The sequence below is a fragment of the Zeus faber genome (genome assembly GCF_960531495.2).
Source record: "Zeus faber genome assembly, chromosome: 4".
Lineage (NCBI taxonomy): Eukaryota > Metazoa > Chordata > Actinopteri > Zeiformes > Zeidae > Zeus > Zeus faber.
In genome coordinates, this window is record NC_137191.1 from 23,109,336 (window position 1) to 23,126,046 (window position 16,711).

Consider the following 16,711-nt stretch of genomic DNA (forward strand, 5'->3'; position numbering starts at 1 on the left):
TATTAGTGCTACTTGAACTGATACACTGGCAAAATATCCGTAAGTCTAGAAATACATGGTATGGTATTTACATGCATTTTGGTTAAATGGACAGTCAGAAAGCTGATTGTGTAATTGTAGAGTTTTTTTTCCAAAACAATCACTTGATCATAGTTAAGTGTAGATGTTTCATACAATGAAGTAGTTGCACTTTATGAGGATGAGCATTTAAAATTGGTTGGGATGCTTCACATCTGAACAACAGGCAATGTAATCATATAAAGTTGAAAGGAAACTAAATCTGTAAAACACATGACGACTAAAAAAACCAACTGAAGAGGAAAACCGGCTGAGCGTTACATAAACGATCGTTTTAAGTTAACACGCAGTTCTGGAGCTAGACGACGCAGGGACGTGTTATGACGCGGCACGTTCTTGCAGCACTCGGAACAATAACAAACGGTTGTGCGCAGGATGTGACGTCATCACCATGCGACACAAACCCAACAATCGTGCTTGGCGCCAAGGATTTGCTGGATTTGCTGTCGGTTGACAATTAATCTGACACATCTTTCAGGGGAATCCACTGGGTTTATTATGGTATGTCCCTGAGCCTCACTCACATTCGCACAAACACAAAGTGCGTTTGGGTGCACCCTTTGCATTAAGTGAAGATATTGCGTTTGGTGACTTTTGAAACTTATTTACTTTTCAACATGCTAGTTTTAGCATGCACTTCAAAATATGTGCCCAGCAGCTAGCCAGTTAGTGAACCAGCTCTGATTATTTAGCACGTATGAGCTACATTGCAGGATATATTGTATCGGGGGAATATAGTATATGTACGTACAGATAGAGTACACGCGGTGTGTACGAAAGTAAAAGTTGTTTATTTCAGACATAAACGTTAACCTGGAACCTACTTTGCAAAATATATTAAAAATAAGAGTTTAAGTGAGTAGTTAAGTAATAAAAAATGGATATGTAGTGTCCAGTGACTAGTACCATGGAGCAAATGCTATAAAAGTATAAATAAATAAAAAAAATCAAACTCTACTAATGTTATTTAGGTGACTGTGGCCATGATATACAGTGGGTTTGATACTATCGACAGAATGTCCTTGTTTTCCTTTGGACCACAGCGTTGAAATGTAAAGTAACATTGTCTGCCGCCTCACTGCTAACACAGGACATAAGGCGGTTCTTTGCGCCAACGTCGACCAAACCTGCATCGCAGAAACCAGCCCACAATGGAAACGTCAATAAAGAAGAAGAGAAGAAGAAACCAAAGTCTTTGTCCTCAGATGAGGACTTGAAGAAGAAGAAGAAGACGACAAAAAAGGCCATTTCCAAGGCAGTCATTTCAAAAGTTTCGGTCTGTCTGGTTGTTTATTAATATCCCAAGATATATCAATCCCAATCAAGTGTTCATGTTGTTTTTTTGTTGTTTTTTTCCCTCCAGGTCACCAGCCCTAAAAGGGAACAGGAACGGAAGGGTAGTGACAAGAAACGCAAAAAGCGTGCAGTTATAGAATCTGGTAATGATGGGGCCCACTTTTATATAATCTATCTAAGCTATGATCGAATGAGGTTGTGAAACCCATTTATCCGTATTCCTGCTAACTGTTATAGTCCGCAAGCTGTTCATCTCCTGCTCTCTGATTTACCAATTGTAAACCTATTTCATCTTAACAGATACAGATGAGGAGCAAGACAGAAAACCTAAAAAATCTTCGAAAGAGAGCCAGAAGGCAGAAACACAGCGGTCTCCCAAAAAAGACCCAGTGCAATATGTCTCTGAAACAGGTGAGGGTGACTGAGATAAACAAGCACAGGACAAACCTTTAACAAGTATATATTGTATTGGAATCATTTATAGTGTTTTCACACCAAAATTAGCGGGTTGACCAACCCGGTTCAACTGGGTAAAAATAGGCGCATGGCACATGGCATTTCCAGAAGAAATGCCATTTTTTTCTGGCGCTTTACGTACGACGCAAACACGCTGGAAAAGGGGCGTGTTGTTGTTCCAGTATGATTGGGAACAAACCAGTACAGGAGACAGAAACTTAACAAATAACAACATGAAACTGTAAAACTCCTAAAAGAAAAAAAAATGAAGATTTTGAATAGTTCAAAAGAATTGGATCGTTCATGAACGACCCAACACTACTACTCTGCTTTACTCCATGCTGCCAGTGCGCACCGGAGGGTGGGTGCAGCGGTCCTTTGGCGGTGAGGACTGGGGACCAGCTATTCATATGCGGTGGCATGGTGGAGGTTGACTTGACCTCTGTAACCATTCTGATGAATAATGGGGAGATAAGTGGCCAGAAGTGTTTATAAAATTCCACCGGGTAGCCATCTGATCCAGGTGATTTATTGTTGGGCATAGAGAAGTGGTTGAGCCAAGGCGGTAGCCTGCTCCATCAAAAGTTTAGGGAGGTCATTATCATCAAGGAATGAGTGAATGTTTGATATATTCGATTAATTATCCGAGTGATATAGGTTCTTATAAAAGTCTTTAAATATGTTATTGATGTCGTGCAGAGAGTAAGTTATTCTACCCTGTGAATCTTTGATGGCTGTAATAAGTGATTTTTCTCTATCATGTTTCAATTCATTGGCAAGAAATTTACCTGATTTGTCATTGAATTCAAAATAATTTGCTCTTCATTGCTTAAGGAATTGTGTCTTTTGATGGATGATAGTTTCAAGGTTGTCCTGATCTCATTTCGTATTTGCTCAGAAGATGAGTGGGCTTGTTGGGAGTGCAACTCCTTTAGTCGCTGTTCGTGTTTATTTTGGCATTCTTGTCCTTTCTTTTTCTTGTGAGTGGAGAATGAAATAATAGTACCTCTTAGAACTGCCTTAGCTGTTTCCCAAAATAAGGATGATGATATTTCTGGGGAGTCATCCAGTTCAATGAAGGAAGTCCATTCTCTTGAAACAAAATGGTTAAATTCTTAATCTGTCAAAAGTGAGGTGTTAAACCGCCACCTGCCGGGAGGGTTCCGGTTTGTTTCATGCACAGGTTGAAACTAATCGGCCCGTGATCGGAAATTACAATAGGGTTGATTTCTGGATTAGTGATTTTGGACAGTGCAGAGTTACTTGTCAAGAAAAGATTGATTCTAGAAAAACTTTGGTGGGGTGGCGAATAATCTGTATTCTCTAGAATGTGGGTTATTTGATCGCTAACAATTCCCAAGATCAAGATAACCAGTGTCAGTGTTAAAATCAGCAATGTCACTATTGTGGTAACTGAAAATTGCAGCGTTGGTCCGTATGTGCAGCTGTCCTATCACATGAACGTGATCAGATCACGGGATGTATTTGTCGTTGACGTACAGAAGATTGGAAATCGGAATCTGCAGGTCAGACTTCAGGTCAGAAAATCAGTAAAAGTCATACAAAGTTATCAGAATTCGGCTATTATACATAATGTCACTATGTCATGATAATTAGGGGTCCAGCCCCTAATTATCTATGGCTCTATGGATGGATCTATGGATCTCATGGGTCAGCCGCACTCACAGACAAGATGAATAAAACGTGTATTAGGCAGTTCCAAAATTCTGTTGTCCAAGTTTGATCCAGATCAGTCCATTATTGTGGAATAATTCATTAAAAGATTGTATTTTTTTTTTTTTTATCACCACACACATGCACTATTGATGGCAGGCATAGGTCACATGATAGCATTGCAGTCTAGTGATTGGTAAACAAGCGGGAGCTCACCAAGATGCTGGTATGTGCAGATGTAATTGACATCAGAACTTTATTGATGTCATTGATCTGATGAACCCACTGACAATCTGAATAAGATTTGTATTCGGGGCAGTTCCAACATGACGTCGTTTGAGTTTCATCTTGATCAGGGGTTCAGTTTTGTGGATGGAATATGTGATCAACAATCATCACCTCACCAAGATGGCACCATGCACATGCACATAGCATGCGCTATTTGAAATACTACACACATCACATGTCAGATATAGTCACGATTTGACTTAAACTTAAAAACTTAAACTACACACAATTAATTTCATTGTATATCCTCTACAGTTGAAGTCAGTTAAACCACTTACCTTAGTTCATTACTTTATGGGTTTATATAATAGGTTATCATTGTGAAGGCAGTTTTCTATTGATTATACAAAGTGCCAGAACATAATTATGTTCCCCAAAATGGATGAATAATTATGATAAATAATCATGATCACAATATTGACTTAAATATTTGTGATTATATTTTAAGCCATAATCATGCAGCCCTACTTCAGAATGATAACCGCCATTAGTTGCCGTGTAGGAAACCCACCCATAGCTGCAAACACTACCCGATCATGGAATTACACCGTCACCAGGCCGGAACAAATGAACTTCTGCAGTCACAAAACACAACAGAACAGAACCAAAGCACACTCGTCCATTGAATTATTAACAAAGGGCAGACTACCCTGGACTCTGTGTTTTGCTGCCTGCAGCTATATTTGTATGTATTTTTTTAAGTCAAAATCAGGTTATTCACCAATTGATCTAGCCTTGCGGAGATAATTACCATGGGATCTCGACTCAACGGACATAAAAGAAGGTTCAAACTAGTTTACTTCAGCTTGAGGAATAATCTTATGAGTTTTTTTTCTGTTTTTGTCTCTTTATGTTTGCAGACTCTGATAGCGACAACTTCCTGTCCTTGAAGAAGACCTCCAAACCCAAGGAGGACAGTGCCGGCAAACCGGCCCTGAAGCATGCGGACAAGGCCAAGAAGTCTCCTGCCAAGCCGTCCCCGAGCCAGGGGGCCAAACGTGTTCGGTCCCCGGCGACGGCCGTAACGCCCAAGTCCAACCCTCCTGCTCCTCCGACCAAACGAACCCCCACCTCAGTGCTGGACTACTTTGGCAGTGGCAGCGTGCAGCGCTCTGACAAGAAGCTGGTCGCCAGCTCCAAGAGGAAGGCTGTGAGTGTCAAGGCTAACCGCTTTGAATTGAAGAATACAATTGATCTGCTTGTACATTTGCACTTAAATTTAGAATTGACGTAATGAACTCTCTATGGTTTGTATATTTTTGCACTTACTACTCAACTAAATATATTCCGATTGTGCTTTATAATGGCGTACAAACACTCTCAGCCAAGTCAGGAAGAAGTCGACCTGCTGAACGATGAACTGATCGCCAAACAACTGCAGATGGATGAAGACATGGAGGTCAGGCCAGTCTGCACTAAAATAACTGTCTATGTCTACGTTTTTAAGCACTGCATGTGGCTCATATTGTCCCATCCCTTTTGAACCCCACAACTACCAGCTGGAGCAGCAGGTTCATGGGGATGAAGACTTTGCCCGGACGCTCTCCATGCTGGATGAGGAGCCGCACGCCAAAAAGGTAAAAAGAAGACAAAAGTGATATACAGTAGATTTTAATGGAATTCCTTTTCCATTACTAGTATTGCAATTTCATGGACGGCTGTTATTATTTATATGACTCTGTTCTGTGGGAGGGTGGAGTTTTCCCCAATCCGAACAATGTGTTTCACCATATTTGAAACCACCCACCCAGCGAAACGAACCTGGAACATACGCCTAAAACCTGGATAACAATATGACTAAAAAAGACAACTCCTGTAGTTTTACAATTTCACTCCTTTATGTTGCAACTGTGCTATGAAATAGATTAATAAGTCGGCCCGAATACAGTTCTCTAAAGTGTGTGTGTGTGTGTGTGTGTGTGTGTGTGTGTGTGTGTGTGTGTGTGTGTGTGTGTGTGTGTGTGTGTGTGTGTGTGTGTGTGTGTGTGTGTCTGTGTGTGTGTGTGTGTGTGTGTGTGTGTGTAGGCTCGTAAGGCCCCTCCGTTGATTGAGAAACCACGACCCACCACGTCACCTCAGAGGAGCATGGCGGCCTCCGTCCCATACACCAGCGGCGAGCACAGCTTTGCAGAGGATATAGGCCCCTCCCCGAAAAAGGTCTCCGCCTCCATCAAAGCCAGCTCCAAACTGGCCATGATGAAGAGAAAGGAGGAGGTTGAGACAAAGAGAGAAGAGAGGACCAAGAGTAAGATCTCTCCCAAAAAGGAGCCGCTCACGCCCCCGATGACAGAGAAGAAGTTCACCCCCAAAACAGGAACCACACCCACCGCGCTGAAGACGTCCCCCAAGAAGCCGGAGGTTGTTGTCGCTATTGTTGTTGTTGTTATTATTATTTTAAGGCTTTTTCTGTGGAAATAACACCCCCTGTTCCTCCTGTTAATCTCTAAAGAGCACCAGTACAAGCCAGGATGACGCAGAGAAGAAGAAAGGCAACGCCTCGGCCTACAGGAACTACCTGAACCGGGATGGACCACGAGCACTGGGCTCCAAGGAAATACCCAAGGTGAGTCACACGCTCACCATTGGGTATTGAATTGTGGTAGGGTTGTTATCAGGTCCTTCAGGTGCTTAAAGTGCTTGAATTTCATCCTCAGAAATGTAAGTCCTAGAATACCTTGAAAACAGTCACTTGTGTTCTGAACTGCGTGAAAAGTCCTGGCGAAATACGCGATCATTGAAAATCTGTGATATTCCCCCTGGTTTTGTTATTGAAATCGTAACATAATAAACATTTTCCAGAATCACAACACTGAAGATTGCAAGATTTGTTTACAATAGAAGGTGACGGTGATATAAATATTATTATATTTCACATTAAAAATGGAGGCTATTTGAAAGTCGGAAAAATAGTGCTTAAAAAAGTACTTGAAGGACCTTGAATTTCATTTTGAAATGCTGGAATGGACCCTGTTGTGAGTCGACAGACCATCAAGATTCTTCTTTTTGTCTAAGTAGGAGATATGTCAATCTGTGCTCATCATCTTCAAATTACTCATACCATTTAAAACCAAAATATAATCTGTAATCTAATCTGTAAGCAATTTGATAAAAAAAAAAATGTTGGTGTGTGGTGATTTTCAGGGCGCTGAAAACTGCCTGGAGGGCTGCGTGTTTGTCCTGACGGGCGTCCTGGAGTCCATGGAGCGGGACGCCGCCAAGTCCCTGATTGAACGCTACGGCGGCAAAGTAACGGGCAACGTCAGCAAGAAGACCACTTACCTGGTGCTGGGCAGGGACAGCGGCGTGTCCAAAGCCGAAAAGGTATCAACCTCAAGCAAAAAAGTTGTATTATTGGACTTCTTCCTGAAACCCGAGCGCTCACAAGCTGATATCCGGCGTTCAAAAGCTGCCGTTTGGGAATGTTTGAGTTGGCAGCATTTGGGGAGTTAAACTCTCCACTGCCCATGTTTTGCCCAACACAATCTCCCTCTGCGTCCAGGCGGAGGGTTTCGGTACCAAGATCCTGGACGAGGATGGCCTGCTGGAGCTGATCAGAACCAAACCGGGGAAGAAGTCCAAGTACGAGATCGCTGCAGAGACCGAGGTCAGCGCGCACAAGCCTGAGTTTCCAATGCGATCGTCCTAGAATGGGCAAAAGTTGTTTTTATTTAAACCTACACTCGGTGATTTTGGAGATAGACAAGCAAGTGGGTTGGCCAAACGACTTTGACGGGCGTTTTTCTTCAGGAGCATATTTTGAATACTCTGAAAAAAGCATGGAAATGTCACATTTAGCCTTCAAAAAGTGATGCCACGTGTACTTAAAAGGTAAACCTGTTTATTTCACAGAACAAAGCCTCTAAGAGCAGGACTCCCACCAGCCAGCCCTCGAGGACGACCCCCCGGGCCCAGAAAATCTCCCCCTCCAAGGGCAACTCCAGGTCCCCTCAGACCCCCAGCCCCTCTAAGACGGGCCTGGCCCAGGGCCGCAGCAGAGCGGGCGCCGGGGGAAGTGCCACCCCACCAGGGCGGGGCTCCGTCTCTGAGGTTCGCCGGGGGCTCGGCCTCTCCTCCTCCTCCTCCCCTTCCTCCACTTCGACCCGAACCCCATCCTCCCTGTCCACGGACGGGGAGGCGGCCACCCTGCTCTGGGTAGACAAGTACCGCCCCCGCAACCTCAAGACTGTGATTGGTCAGCAAGGGGAGCAGAGCTGTGCCAACAAGCTGTTACGCTGGCTACAGAACTGGCACCGGCACCACGCCGGAGGGGCCAAACCTCCAGGTGGGTGTGGGGCGTACCTCTTATTTACCCTTCCCTAATACCAAATACTGGGATTGAGATGAGGAATTGAGAATGTTCTCATCGGGAGACACAGAACTTTGCGTAACGTAGCTTTCATTTCTGTTCGTTCTCTGCAGCTGCGAAGTTTGGCAAGTTTGGCGGCGGAAAGGACGATGGTTCGTCGTTCAAGGCCGCCCTGCTCTCCGGACCTCCAGGGGTGGGGAAGACCACCACGGCCGCCCTGGTCTGTGAGGTCGGTCCAGGAGCCAAGCGCACAAAACATTATTTTTGCTTGCTTTTGGTCTTTTGACGTGTGTGTGTGTGTGTGTGTGTGTGTGTGTGTGTGTGTGTGTGTGTGTGTGTGTGTGTGTGTGTGTGTGTGTGTGTGTGTGTGTGTGTGTGTGTGTGTGTGTGTAGGAGTTGGGCTTCACCTACGTGGAGATGAACGCTAGCTGCACACGCAGCAAGAACAACCTGAAAGAGGTGATTGCAGAGTCGCTCAACAACACCAGCATCAAGAACTTTTATACAGGTACGCGCTTCGTCTCGCTTTATTTTTATTTCTTTTTTAGATGTGTGATGAGTTAGCAGTTGTTCCCAACCTGGGGTGCTAGAAACCCACAGGGGATCGCCGGAGATCACAGGTGTGGTCGTGAGGCCTTAGGCGATTTGAGGCGTATGTTTCCTAATTGTCAAATATTGGTACAAAAATCTCTGAAGAGGAAAAAGTGAAATAACACCACTGTCTTGTGCTTCCTCTCATTTATATTTTTTATTTCTTTACAGGTGCATCCCAGACAGTGAGCAATAAACACGTTCTGATCATGGACGAGGTGGACGGCATGGCGGGCAACGAGGACCGAGGAGGGATACAGGTGTGAGAACCAATTCCCCGGATGTGATGTCACATCCTCCTTTGGCTTCCAACAGTCACCTCACACAATGTCCAGTTAATTTGACCCCTTGTGCTGTGCCATCCTGACGACCTCTGACCTTTCCGCCGCCTCCAGGAGATGATCGGCCTGATCAAACAGTCCAAGATCCCAATTATCTGCATGTGCAACGATCGCAACCACCAGAAGATCCGCTCTCTGGCCAACTACTGCTTCGACCTGCGTGTCCCGAGGCCCAGAGTGGAGCAGATCAAGGTACCCTGTACATCTGGAGATTAGAATTTAGAATCTTCATTTTACATAATGAATATCTTAGTGCTTTGATATGGTTTTTTTTTTTTGGTTTCCATTTACCAAGCCTGTGTAAGCCGGTCTTCCACTTATTTTCTCCTCACTCCTCCTCTACCAGGGAGCCATGATGTCCATCGCTTTCAAGGAAGGCCTCAAGATCCCTCCGCCGGCCCTCAACGAAATAATTCTCGCTTCCAATCAGGACGTCCGACAAGTAAGGCTCCCAAAAAAAACCCCAAGCTCTGGATCCTCTCGTCCGGACGTGCAACATTCTCATTCAAACGAACCCCCTCGCCCCCGCCCAGGTGCTCCACAACCTCAGCATGTGGTCGGCCAAGGACAAGGTGATGTCGTACGACCAGTGCAAGGCGGACGCCACCAGCGCCCGCAAGGACATGAAGCTGGGCCCCTTTGACGTCTGCAGGAAAGTTTTCTCCTCCGGGGACGAGGCGGCTCACATGAGCCTCATCGACAAGTCTGACCTCTTCTTCCACGACTACTCCCTGGCGCCACTCTTCGTCCAGGAAAACTATGTGCATGTGCGGCCGGCGGCAGCTGGGTGAGCACGGGTCATTTTGATCCAGAGTCAGTTGACGTGTCGTGTATGGACTTGACCAGTGAATGAAATATAACAAGTGTTTTCTGTGTCTGTAATCCAGAGGTAACTTGAAGTCCCATCTGGTTCTGCTGAGCAAGACGGCGGACTCCATCTCGGACGGAGACCTGGTGGACCGACAGATCCGCTCCAGACAGACCTGGTCGCTGCTGCCCACCCAGGTGGGCTCCAACCCCTGGGGTTGAAATGGGCAGGGGAGGATTCCCGCTCGGTCGTTGTTGCGGTGTTTATTTTGACGTGCGGTTGTGTGTCCAGGCCATCTACGCCAGCGTCCTGCCGGGGGAGCTGATGCGCGGCTACATGAGCCAGTTTCCCACCTTCCCCAGCTGGCTGGGCAAGTTCTCCTCCACCAACAAACATCAGCGCATCGTCCAGGAGCTCGCCTCGCACATGAGCTTAAAGTGAGTGGAGCGGGTGCGGCGGTGTTTATACAAATACACACGTGCCGCCTCATAGAACTGAAGGATCAACACAGGACTTATCAGAATGTTTGTTCCCATTGTCGTTTAGAGCTGTTGATAGCACAACCTTAAACATTTGCCCCAATGCACCGCATTAACCAATACCCCACCAACCAATGTCTTTGAGAAATGTAATTTTCAGTTCTCAATATCTGTAAACTTTCTCCTGATATTGAAAGATTTTGTGGAGCTTTTAGACCAGAAGAAACAGAAAGGAGACTTGTTGTAAATTGTGACCCACAGTCGCTGTAATTGACTGCAGATTTATGTCGGCTGTGACGTCAAAATAACTGTTGCCCCATGGACCGTACAAATCTTTAAAAACAGACTTCTTTATTTGTCCTGTTGTTCTACACTAGTCAAAGATGATCTCTTTATATTTCATTCCCATTTGTTCTGTTTCTTTTTCCAATATTTTTTTCCTCCCTTTGTCACAGGACACTGAGCAGCAAGCAGGCGGTGAACCTGGACTACCTGCCCTACCTGCGAGGAGCGCTGCTGAGCCCGCTGCAGCGGCTGGGGGCGGAGGGCGCCGGCCAGGCCGTGGAGCTGCTGGACAACTACCAGCTCATCAAGGAGGACGTGGACAACATCATGGAGATCAGCGTGTGGGGCAGCCAGCCGGACCCCTACTCCAAACTGGACCCCAAGGTGAGCAGTAGGGCTGGATATTATATATAATGCCAAAACTGATACCGAAACCATTAGAGTACTTCATTCAATACCTTGTTTTTTTTTTTTTTCTCCTACTATACCCATCATGTGAATGGAAGCATTCAGATGTGTAAAATGCCACCACTCCTCCCCATCCAAATTATTTTTACACAAATACATTGTGAAAGTGTTCAAGTTATTGAAATATTATTAAATAATTGTACTATGACGTATTTGGGCAGTGTAATTTCAACAAATAGCCAATACAGTAGGAACACCACTTTTACTGTTCACATGGCCTGTTGTTTTAAGACAGACAAATCGTGAACCCATCCTTCAGCAGACTCTTGTAGCTGCTGCTGCGGTAGTCAGCCAATCACATGTCGCATTAAATCGAAGAACGCTTGCTGTGATTGGCTGTGAGTGAAACTATACAAAAAAAAAATGTTTTTTTCTTTTTAGATCTGGGTACAAAAAAGGTTGAATACAGGTATTGTTTAATTGGGGAGGTTTCAATACTACTTGGTATTAAGTTATTTCAATCAATACCTTAAAGGTATCGAGTACCAATACCCAGCCCTAGTGAGCAGGAACATCATTGAAGTAACTGCTTCAAAATAAAAACATTGCACTATGAAAAATATTTATGGAAATATTTTTTAGTCGTCAGACACACCCATGACCCCAGTTTACCCTTAAATTATACTCCCTAAAATGACAAAAGCTGCAGAAAAACTTCATTTTTATTTTTTATTTTATCTTGTGTGCTATTCAGTGGTATATTTCCATGAAAATAAGCTGTCATATCACAAACATAATTTTGTGACTTAAAATTCCTCACAATTTGAGGTTTCAAATATTTAGGGGGCTTTAATTTGAAAAGCTGGGTTTTGACGTTATCATCAGGACTGGGTTAAAGCAACACTGTCACAAATCAATTTGATGGTACGTTGACTTGTAATATGGAGAATGGCCCCTCTTTCATTCCCACCCTTCCCACCCGTTCTTGCACTATGTAACTTTGGTGTTTGAAGCCGCGGGAAAAGTACATTAGGGCACTTCCTTGATGTTTGGCTCTGGTAATTACCGTTTTTTTTTGTTTTTGTTTTGCCTGGTAAAATGTATAAACTTGTCACTCAAGTGCCTGGCTGTCACTTTCGTTGAGTTTTTTTCACCCTCTGACTGGTGCGTACGAGCACATCTGGTACCTGCACCGGTAGCAGAGGCCGATCCATCGTGGCGCCGTAACCTAGGTCTACGTTATTTTTACGTTTGTAACCTAGACTGTCATTGCAACGTGACCGATCAGATTCAAATTTGTCTGGTAGTAAAAACTGTTTTAAACAGTGGCATAAGAGTGCAATTGCATTCAGAAACTGTGGGGGCGCCCAATATCTAAAATTACATACAGTAGTGCTGCTTTTAAAAAAACAAAACATTTTTTTGCAATTTCTGAATTGGTTTGAAAATGTAAACATTCAGTCACAAATGAATTTAAATATGTAATTACTGTATTGCGCTGAATTAATTCCATTTTTTTTTTTTTTCTCCCCCCCAAAGGTGAAGGCGGCTTTCACCCGGACGTACAACCGCGAGGTCCACTTGACTCCCTACTCGCTACAGATGGTGAAGAAGGGCCGTCGGGGAGGTGCTGGGGCGGAGTCTGAGCTGGGAGTGGAGGAGGGCGGCGGCCATGACTCGCAGGGACCAGAGGAGGAAGAGGAGGAGGAGGGTGTGGTGGCGGATGGCATGATCAAAGTAAGAACGCTGATGCGGTCAAGAGCTGTTTTTTGTTTTTGTTTGTTTTTTTAAGAAACTTTAGTTTGGTTTGAATCTGACGTTCTTCTCTCCCCATTCAGCAGAAAAAAGCCAAGGCCACCAAGGAGACCAAGGAGACCAAGAAGGAGAAGGGCAAGGCTAAGGATTCTGGGAAGGGGAAGGGCAAAGCAAAGGCTAAGAAATGAGCGTAAGAGTGGATGACTTCTCCCGGACTCGGCTGCACTTTCTCACCAGGCTGGTATGAGCTGTGAGGAAAAACACTGATGTTGTGTAGTCTCATATCATGTTCGCTGGAATCTGCGCCTTTGTGGTGGTCGCTGTAAATAATGTAACTGCAGTGTAGAAAAAAAACAAAAACCTGTTAAGACTTTTGTTGTACTGCTACAAGGAAAGTCAGTGCATGAACAAGACTTTCCTCTTTGCTCGTTCTCCATGAAGCACTTTTGATGTTGCAGTTCAGCAGCGATGCACCGCTTTCTGTACAGGATACTTTTGTAAAAAACAAATAGATCATGGAAATGTCTCCTTCCTTTTTCCTGTAAGAGTCCTTTCTTTTGGCAGTCAGTCTCGATTGTTTTACAATTTCATATCAGGGTTTAGCAGTAGAATGTCTGTTGATCCACCAAAACCAGGTAATTAAAATAATTTTTTATTAAAGGCTTAGGAGAAAAAAAAAAAAAAACACGCTTGACATTTTCAACAAAATAAACCATGTTGGCTACAGGTTTGAATGCCCTCTGTTCTCTTTCCACATTAAAGTACACAGGGCTGTCAATGGTAATACATTTTAAATAGGAAAATCTTTCTTTAGGGTAAAATTTTCCTAAGTTGAAAAATGATTAAATAAGAATAGCATGTGAATAATCAATTTTTTTCATCTTTGATAGCCCAGTATATACACAGCAAATAATAATAATAATAATAATAAAAAAAAAACTATTTACACTTGTGTTTTTACATCATTGCTCCAGTTGGTCAGGTTGCAGATAGCTGGAACAATCTGAAATCTTCTTCACCTGGTTCGTACTGAGAGGCTCTGAACACATGGGACACACACTCTCCGTCTCCAGCAGCCTGCACGCAGAGGAAACAAAACAAAACTCTGGTTTGAATTGAGAGGGTTTTTTTTTTTTCCCCGGCCTTTACCAAAACAGCAATCTTTCACACTTATCTGGTGAACTTACAACATGAACTGTGAGTAGAGAGCAGGGAATTCACAGTGGGGACACACAGACCAATCCTCTTTCAGCATGTGACGACCCTGGGAAACGACGGGGAAGCAGTGGAGTGAGAGCCTGAACAGACTGAAGGTAAAAACACTTTGAGATGTTAATGCGTGAGCAACCTCCGAACACAGTCTATCGACGATAGACTCTGGGGACAATGGTCAATATTTCTGGTGTTCTGGCACAGCCAGCGGACATCCGGCCCGAGACTTCATCTTCCGTGTGGAGAGCGAGAGGCGGAACGCATTGGCCGAAATGCCACCTCGGAACCCATCGGCTGACGACGATGTAACTTTTGTTTTAAATGTGCGACTTGTGAAACAATCGTAGACGTCGTCTAATCGGACTGAGAACTATGGCGGGTGCACGGAAGAGGAGGTCCCGGCCCGGACATCCGCCGGCTGCACAGGAACCCTGTGTGAGCACCGTGGCGATGCAGTAGGGCAGGTTGTTCTTGCAGGAGATGCACAGCAGTTCGTTCTGAGGAAGCTGGAAGCCGCAGAAGGGACAGGGGGTCGTCTCCTCGTCCAGCTCCGAGGTGTCCGGACGTCTGCGGGGGGCGTAGTTTTGTTTTTAATCACGATTTCGATTTATAAAAATTTATAAAAGGGAAAAAAAAAAAACAACAACCTAGAAACCTGTTCAACTGATTTAGGATTTCTCATCAAATGTCCTTGTAAATCGTAATCAGAAAAATGTGGGCGTTGCTTAAGTATGCTCCTATTCAACTTGCAGTGGGCGTGGCCTAGCATTGTTCCTTCACTCTGTAATGGGGGGCGTGGCTTAAATATCAATCATCTAGAAGAGAACTCAGCTTCTGGAGTTCCTAAAATAAAAAAAGTGCTAGTGTAGAAGTCGAGAGGTAATCAGGGCTGCAGAAGGAAGAAGCTGAAAGGGTATTAGATATTAATACTCAAAGAGAAAAAAAAAAAACAATATTTTGCTTGTCCAACAGGTGTTTATATTTATTGAACAAATACTTATGTCATATATAGTTTTATCTATACCAATTATGTTCTAATAAAATGACATGCCAATCGTCACGACGACAACTAACAAGTAAACTAACTAAATCCATACACATGTAGTTCAAGACAGGAAGTGTGTTTGTACTTCCTCACCTGACCATGGCCTCCAGCTTCTTCCTGTACTTGGGGTCAATCTTGTTGCGGTACTCCGGCCTCATCAGCATGGCGGCAAAGCTGAAGGCAGAATTCTTCAGTCCGGCACGGTGACACTCGATCACTGCTGAGGTGAGGATGGGAACGATGTCTACGCAGACACAGACGTCAGCACAGTTTGAGTCCTCGTTTCTGACTGGAAAACGTTTTTTGTTTTGCGGGGGATTCAACTCGTAGACGCGTCACAACTCACGGGAGGGAAACTTGCTGATGTTGTTGCTGACGCGGATGAGCATGCGTGCCCCCTTCAGGTGGTCGCCCCTCTTCACGTGGATCTAAGATAGATATAACACCATCAGGAACTACATCACAACAATATATGATGGAGTAAATAGTCAAAAACAGGAACTAAAATGACACCGTAAAGATACAATGAGTGTATTGCAAACCTTCATTTTCTTTCATTATTATTAAGGTCAATCAAATCAAGTCAGTCAAATACTGACGGAGTAGATACTCAGTCAAATACTCCTCATGACTGAGGAGGCGGAGTCTCGTAACAAAAACCTTTAAACGCCTTTCAGCTTCTGTTTCTCTGCAAATTATTTCTACCAAGAAAAATACAAAACATAAGAGGACCCTTAGTGATCTCACTTTTTTAAGATAAATGCCTTTTTTTTTTTTTTTTACAAAATTCCTAATTTTAAGCCAAACGTTGTTTATAAACTTGATGAAATTTAAATGCTGGAACGTTCCTGCAGTATTCAGCATCTCCTGCGCACACAGTGTTAGTGAAGCTCTAAACAGAGTGCCGGCTCAGAGGACCTTGACCAGTATGTAGGAGTGCAGGATCATCAGGTTGGTGGCCATCTCAGCGGGGATCTTAATCTTCTGCGTCTGCAGCTCGGTGTACATGCTGAACAGCACGTCGTGGGCGTTGCGGTAGTTCCCTGTGTGTGTGTGTGTGTGTGTGTGAGAGAGAGAGACACACAAACAAAACACTGAGGAAATGGAACAGGCTACAACCAAGAAGACAGCAGTTTGTACCTAAACCACATGTAAGGCCAAAGCAACCTAGAAAATTAGTCATACACAAATCATCAACTGGATGTAAGGAAGATTAATATTCGCAAAAAATGGCGCCCCAGCCAATCGGAGCACGATACTTCTTTACAACCTTCAATACGCAACTGGGACGTGGGCTTGTTTTATTCCTTTACTATGGATTATGATTTTGCTAATGAGTTATGGATTAGGCTATGGCCTAATCCCATAATTTTGTTTCCCCTCACCAAATTTACAAAATATAAATATTAAGCTAAAATCCCATTTGTCGTTGGACACCATCACAAGTCAACAGAAATGAATAAAACATTCTGGAGTGTCACTTCAAGTGTATATCTTTTTGACCGCGTGTCAAACCTGCACACTGCTCCTCCCTGGCAATGACGATGGCGGCGCGAGCAGCTTCTTGGTACCTCTGCAATGCCATGTACATACGGAAGAGGTATTTGGCATCCTGTGGACGGGGAGGGGAAATCAAAATCACAATACAACAATGGCATCAATAAACTGAACATGATAAACTGTCTGGTC

General features: G+C 44.1%; 2 protein-coding genes across 2 annotated transcripts in view; one reads left to right on the forward strand and one right to left on the reverse strand.

Moving 5' to 3' along the window:
* Positions 1-494: 494 nt before the first annotated feature.
* Positions 495-13,300, forward strand: rfc1 (replication factor C (activator 1) 1). The gene is made up of 23 exons (XM_079999232.1): positions 495-579; positions 1,169-1,354; positions 1,442-1,517; positions 1,675-1,785; positions 4,653-4,942; positions 5,117-5,191; positions 5,292-5,369; positions 5,818-6,150; positions 6,242-6,355; positions 6,934-7,113; positions 7,292-7,396; positions 7,642-8,074; positions 8,212-8,327; positions 8,492-8,606; positions 8,861-8,949; positions 9,085-9,222; positions 9,377-9,472; positions 9,564-9,817; positions 9,918-10,035; positions 10,130-10,275; positions 10,773-10,986; positions 12,550-12,747; positions 12,849-13,300. The coding sequence occupies exons 1-23, from the start codon at positions 577-579 to the stop codon at positions 12,951-12,953; spliced, it is 3,573 nt and encodes a 1,190-aa protein (XP_079855358.1). The 5' UTR covers positions 495-576; the 3' UTR covers positions 12,954-13,300.
* Positions 13,301-13,396: 96 nt separating this feature from the next.
* wdr19 (WD repeat domain 19) overlaps positions 13,397-16,711 on the reverse strand; it is a 16,139-nt gene continuing 12,824 nt past the window's right edge. The window contains exons 30-36 of the mRNA XM_079999231.1: positions 16,538-16,634; positions 15,941-16,065; positions 15,369-15,450; positions 15,116-15,266; positions 14,421-14,544; positions 13,953-14,029; positions 13,397-13,842 (exon numbers count right to left, since the gene is read on the reverse strand). Coding sequence (XP_079855357.1) covers positions 13,728-13,842; positions 13,953-14,029; positions 14,421-14,544; positions 15,116-15,266; positions 15,369-15,450; positions 15,941-16,065; positions 16,538-16,634 — 771 coding nt within the window. The 3' untranslated portion in view covers positions 13,397-13,727. The remainder of the gene's footprint in view (positions 13,843-13,952; positions 14,030-14,420; positions 14,545-15,115; positions 15,267-15,368; positions 15,451-15,940; positions 16,066-16,537; positions 16,635-16,711) is intronic.